Source organism: Elephantulus edwardii, unplaced genomic scaffold (genome assembly GCF_000299155.1).
Source record: "Elephantulus edwardii isolate Elephantulus edwardi_28Jun2011 unplaced genomic scaffold, EleEdw1.0 scaffold00135, whole genome shotgun sequence".
Classification (NCBI taxonomy): domain Eukaryota; kingdom Metazoa; phylum Chordata; class Mammalia; order Macroscelidea; family Macroscelididae; genus Elephantulus; species Elephantulus edwardii.
The window spans coordinates 489,755-496,137 of record NW_006399885.1 but is presented as its reverse complement, the minus strand read 5'-3'; the positions used below and the strand labels follow the sequence as shown (position 1 = coordinate 496,137).

The following is a 6,383-nucleotide window of genomic DNA, read 5'->3' as shown; positions in this document are numbered from 1 at the left end:
CTTGTAGATTGGTAGCACACCTTACTACTAAGCCTCCAGAGCTCCCTGTAAAGGAAACTCCATTGAATAGATTTTTTTTTTAAGGGATTACAAAAAATTGCCTAATTAATTTGCCATCAACCACTGAAGAAGAACCATTAATTACTTAATGGGAGAGAAAAGCACAATGAACATCAGATTTTTTCCTAAAAGATAAATAATACAAAAGGATGTGAAAATTTTATGTTATTTCATTGCAGTAAGATACAGTAGTTATAACATACTATAGTTTAGTGGTTTGTGGTGTTTTTTTTTTCTGTCTCTTACAGGCTGCTTGACATGGATGAATGTTCAGTGGGAAGAATAAAAGTACCTGAACAGACTCCTGCCTTATTAGGGAGTACAACTATGGCAGCTAGTCTCATGGATGTAGAAAACTCATTTGGTCAAACTAGTCATTTAGTGAATAGACTTAGAAATATTTCAGAAGAAGAAGATGATGATGTTGTATTTATTGAATCTGTACAGCCTCCTTTAGTTTCTGCACCAGCAGTGGTTAATCAAAGAAATATATCATCAAAAAGGGATACGCTGCAAGGACCAAGTTGCATAATTTTTCCTCCTTCAAAAGAGTTGACTTCTCAGAACTTAAATATAAGTGAGACAATTGTCATTGATGATGAAGAGGATATAGAAACAGATCATGGACAAAAGAAAAATTCTTTCGGTTTTATTGAATGGGGACTTCCTGGAATTAAAAACACCAAAGATTTGGATTTCTCTGCTTCCAGTCTTTCAAGAAGTAAGGTAAATGCAGGAATGGGTAATAGTGTTATCTCCACAGAATCGACTCTGAAATTCATATTACTAATGTTTCAACTTTAGAAACAGGTATAAGGTCTGTCTATGAATACTGGGAAAGATATGAACTTAATGATTACCAATCACTATAGAATACCAACTTGAGAGATGTCTCTAACGGACTGCAGTCAAGTAATTTTGGTGTTAATATACAAACATACACCCCATCTTTAACTTCACAGAGCAAGATTGGAGTAGGACCTTTTAATCCTGGTAGAATGAATGTGGCAGGAGACATGTTTGAGAATGGAGAATCTGCACCTCATCATAGTCCTGGTAAGTGTTAGGTGATACTAAATATTTTCATTGTACCTCAAGCAAATTAATTTTGACATCCTTTTTCATAACCTTTATTTACATTTTATTGTGAAATATATTTTGGCTTTCATATTAAGATAGAATATATAGTACTTAACAAAATTGCACTTAGCTAAAGTAATTGAAAACACACTTCAGTATAACGCCACCAGACTTCTTGTATATTAATATATCTTTATTTTATTTTTTTACTTATAGATCTGCTGGTCATCTACAAAAGATTTTCTGTAGAAATATAGTATAATTTTTTTATTCATGCATTGCTACACATTTTCTTCTCTCCTATTTTTTTCCCTCCCCCAGTCCACTTGACCGTGTGCCTATTGTTCCAGATTACTGTCATGCATGTAACACCTAATCATATATTCCATTTGAACTATTCTTCCCCTCATCTGTTCCAATACAGTGTTCATTATCTTTTCCCATTCTCTCCCTAATCCCTATGTCCTATTTTATAACAGTGATGTTATGCAGTATTTGTCTTTTTGTGACTGAGTTATTTCAGCATAATGTTCTCCAGGCTTACTCATGTTGTGTAATGTTTTATGAGTTCATTGTTTCTAGTGATGTGTAATATCCATGTGTGAATGTACCATAGTTTTTCTATGCATCCATTTATTGATAGGCACTTCAGTTGTTTCCATCTCTTTTTGCTGTGATAAAGTATCTCTTTATTTTAATAATAAATTTCTAGAATAAAGAAATGAGTAACAAACTAAAGGAGCAATACATACCTTTAGAGTTCAGGTGCTTTTTAAAAAATTTTATTTTATTATTTTTTTGTGTGTGTACTGTCAAATCAGATCTGACTGGTACAGGATGATATTGTCCCTCCTTCTCCAGCAGAACATCTGGTGGATTTGAACCTCATGCCTCTGGGATTGCATTGTATCTTCTTGCCACTAGGCCACCAGAGCTCCCTTCAGGTGTTTTTTTGTTGTTTTTTTTTTAAGAGTTTACTTTTGGACTGCTTGTCTTTGTTTTTTAAACCAATATTTTAATAATCACTTTTTAAATATTTTTAGTTAATTTCCAATTAATCATTCATATACATTTTGTTTTATAACATTAATTATAACTTATCAGTGCCATTTATTATGATGTAGCATAAAATCCTCACAGGTTTCTTGCCTTTCCCTTCACCCTGCCCAGAGATCCATTGATCTCTGCTCCCATCTCCTTTCTTTCCCATCCTTGTCAGCCCTCCATGATTATTTCTGTGTATAAGCCTTAGCTTTTTTTCAGTTATACATATCTTGTTCCACATTCTTAATTATAATATACACAAGGCCTGATTGTCCATTCATTCCAAATTGTCCTTCATTTACTTATTCCAAAGTATTCATTGGTTTTCTATTCTAACCACTTTATTTTTAAGTGGGAAAGTATTCTTGCCTTTAAATCAAAGACTTATATTTTTATAATTTTTTATTGGTAGTCTTATTCTGATTAAATATAATGAAAGTTACTAAAATATTAGCGTTTTTAGTGGATTTTTCATTATTTTTAGGGCTTTTGTTTTTATCATTTTAGTGCTTTTAGCTATTTGATCAACTTAGCATTTTCAGGGACTGAAAAGTAACTAGAACCCCACAGCCTAATCGTTGTTAATTCTTTAATACCATGCTTGCTAGTTTTTGGTGGTTTGTTTTCAGAGGGAGGGGTTTTTAGTTTTTGGAATATCTAGGTGACACAAATGGTCACCCTTAGCTGCTATTCAAATCGACCATGAGACATTTCGAAAAAAAGGCCTATCAGTCTACTTCCAAAGGGTCACAGCCTTTGAACACACTATGGAGCACAGCTCTATTCTGATACACTTCAACTCCAGGGCATCTGGTTTTGTTTTCCTCCTCTAGTTATGAAGGTACTATATGACTGCTACCGAATATTGGGTGAAAAGTACTCGACCTCACTAATGAGATGTATTACTGTTTTGTTTTTCTTTCTCTTTTAAAAAATATAGTTGACGTTTTAGTGATAGAAGCAGTTTCTATCCATTAACTTAATTCATACTAATTTAGTGGCTGTGAATTATTTCTTTAGCTGAGGAACCCATTCCCCTAATTTTTTGTTTTTAGCATTTACATGATGTCTTTAACTGTGCTGCTATAACAAATATCACAAATAAATTTTTTTAACAAACAAATTTATTTTTTACAGTTGTTGTTATTGTGTGCTGTTGAGTCAGAACCAACCCATAGCTGACCCTCTAGCGGTTTTCAGAAGCAGTAAATCGCACTGGAGAAGACTGTGTTTCCTTTCCCTGTGGAGCAGCTGGTAGATTTGAACTGCATGTCTTTTAGAATTGCAGTGCAACTTCTTATCACTAAGCTATAAGACCTCTAAGTTTGAGTTGCAGGAACTTTCTTTCTTGGCTCCAGAGGAAAGTCTTTGTCTCTTTAGAATTTGCCTGTCATCTTTCCTCAAAGAAAAACTTTCTTTATGAAGTGCCAATATAACATCTTCCCCCCATGTATAACAGCTAGTAGATTTGAACCACCAATCTTTTGGTTAAACCTCTGCACTATCAAGGCTCTTCCAAACACAGGATTAGGATTTACAAATTTTATTTTGAAGGGACACAATTTGATTCACCACACATAGTTTTATTATATTTATGATATCTTCCTTTTTTATTTTTTGCATTTGAAACTTCACTAACAGCTTTGTTTACATGACATTATTTGCTTAGAAAAGTGGCTCTCAATCCTTTGATCTCAGAGTCACTCTTTTTTTAAAGCCATGCTTTAATTTATTAGCATTGTCAGTCTATGAAAAAGATATGTTTTACTACCAATACCCCTTCCCCCAGTGGAACAAGATTGTTTTCATGTGTCCACACATCTTCACTTTGGAAATGCTAATATGACATTTTCCCATGTGTTACAGCTATTAGATTTGAACCACCCATCTTTTGGTTAAACCTCTGCACTATCAAGGCTCTTCCAACCACAGGTTAGGATTTACAGATTTTATTTTGAAGTGACACAATTTGATTCACCACACATAGTTTTATTCTCTTTATGATATCTTCCTTTTTATTTTTTGTATTTGAAACTTGGTATGTAACATAGAGTTGGGATCAACTCATGGCTGACCGTCCAGCTGGTTTCAGAGACAATTAATCACATGGGAGGAGATGGCCCATCTTTTTCCCATAGAGCAGCTAGCAGATTTGAACCTTGTGCCTTTGGTTTGACAGCACAGCTCCTTACTACTAAGCCACCAGAGATAGAGGATAGATTAATTATTTCCTTTTTCACTCTGACAATTTTACAAATTTTTTCACAGTTTTTCTTGTAATCACTTTCTTTTTTATTTATACCATCATTCACTTCTATATATTTATTCCTAGACATTGTTTCATCTGTGGACATTTTGTTTATGTCATTGATCTGTTGATCTATTACTTAGATCTCTCTGCTTACCTTACCTGTATACCCACCCATCCCCTCACTAATCTCTGCCGTCCTAGTGATTTCCTCTTCCTTCTTTTCCCTTTCCCTTTTAACAGTTATATATATCTCCCAACCCTCTTTCCCTTTTGAACAGAGGGGGTGTGTTTGTGTGCGGGGTATGTGTTTAAGTGTAAGTATGTAATTCCTATTTACTCATTGCAATAGGCATATTTATCTCAGTTCTTCTCAGGTTGATTCTTCCTTGTGTTGGTCCTTCTGATGTTCTTTTTCTACCCATTATGTTTCTATTCCTCCTTCCTTTATCCCTCACCCCTCAGTAATAGGCTTTTAAAGATAATTTTAATTAATATTCTTTTGAACTTTCAACAAAACTCAGTTGATAAGCCCTTAGAACTTCTTCAGTGTGTGGAATTTGATGCCTTAACATGACCTTTTGTACAGGTATTTTTTGAGAAAATCTCTGCCAGTAACCTTAGTAAACCATCATAATAAACATAATAAAATAGAATAAAATGAATGGTTTTACTGTTTTATCAGGACATCTAAAAATGAAAATGACACCGGTTGTAGTAAGGTCATTGACATTTGAAAAGTCTTAGCCAGTGGTGATCAATTTAGTAAAATAGTTAAAACTTGGAAAATACTGATTCACTCAGTTCCATATATCTTCTAAATATTGACATTTTAAGAAGCTCCAAAGCCCAAAGTGACAGAGATAAATTCTCCAAAATTCTGATTTTCACTTAAAAACTCAAATTTCCTTATTGGTAAGTGATATGCTGTCAATTCACTCACTTGTGTTTGTTTGGGTTTTTTTCGGGGGGGGGGGGGGTTGTGTTGTTTTTAGATAGTTTTTAATTTTTTGCACATATTCTTCCCCCCCCCCCCCGCAGCCCACCCAGCAATGCACCCCTTGTTCCAGATTGTTGCCATCCATTTGATACTTAATCATATATTTCTAACAGTTCTTCCTCTCACATGTTCTACTGCAGTGTTTGTTATTTATCCACTCTTTCCCAATTTTTGCCCACGCCACACCCATCTGTCCTATTTTAGAACAGTTTTCTCTGGTTTATAATAATAATTATTATTCTCTAGATTTTGTAACAGGTGGCTCTGGTTTCTTTAGGGTATGTTCCCAGTAATGGAATTACTGTGTCAAATGATATTTCAAACAGTGATGGTATACAGAATCTGTCCTTTTGTGACTGAGATATTTTACATAGCATAATGTCCTCCAGGCTCCCCTATGTGTAATGTTTTATGAGTTTGTTGTTTTTCAGTGTTGGAGAATCATAATATGCTATTGTGTAAATGTACCATAATTTTTCTATCTGTTTGTTTGTTGTGGGGCATTTGAATTGCTTCCATCTCCTTGCTGTTGTGAAGAATGCAGCAGTGAACATAGTGTACATGTATCTGTGTGAGTTGTGGCTTTAGTTTTTTTAGGATATATTCCCAGTAGTGGAATAGCTGCTCAAATGGTATTTCTATATCCAACCTTTTGAGAAAGCATCAGACAGCCTTCCATAGTAGCTGTACCATTTTACATTCCCATAAGCAGTGAATAAGAATTCCAGTTGTTCACACCTTGCCAGCATTTGTTGTTTGTTGTCCTTTTGAACTTTGCTATTGTTGTTGGAATGAGATGATAGCTCATAGTTATTTTAATTTGCATCTTTCTCAATGAAACACTACCTTGCATTGAAAAAACAAGGAACTCATGCAATATTATTCAAAATGAGTGACCCTGGAGGACATTATGCTGAGTGAAGTATCTCAGTCACAAAAGGACAAATACTG

At 34.4% G+C, this 6,383-nt stretch overlaps 1 protein-coding gene across 1 annotated transcript in view; it reads left to right on the top strand.

Moving 5' to 3' along the window:
- The first annotated feature begins 318 nt into the window (after nucleotides 1-318).
- ZMYM5 (zinc finger, MYM-type 5) overlaps nucleotides 319-6,383 on the top strand; it is a 26,539-nt gene continuing 20,474 nt past the window's right edge. The window contains exons 1-2 of the mRNA XM_006894093.1: nucleotides 319-786; nucleotides 1,023-1,116. Coding sequence (XP_006894155.1) covers nucleotides 319-786; nucleotides 1,023-1,116 — 562 coding nt within the window. The remainder of the gene's footprint in view (nucleotides 787-1,022; nucleotides 1,117-6,383) is intronic.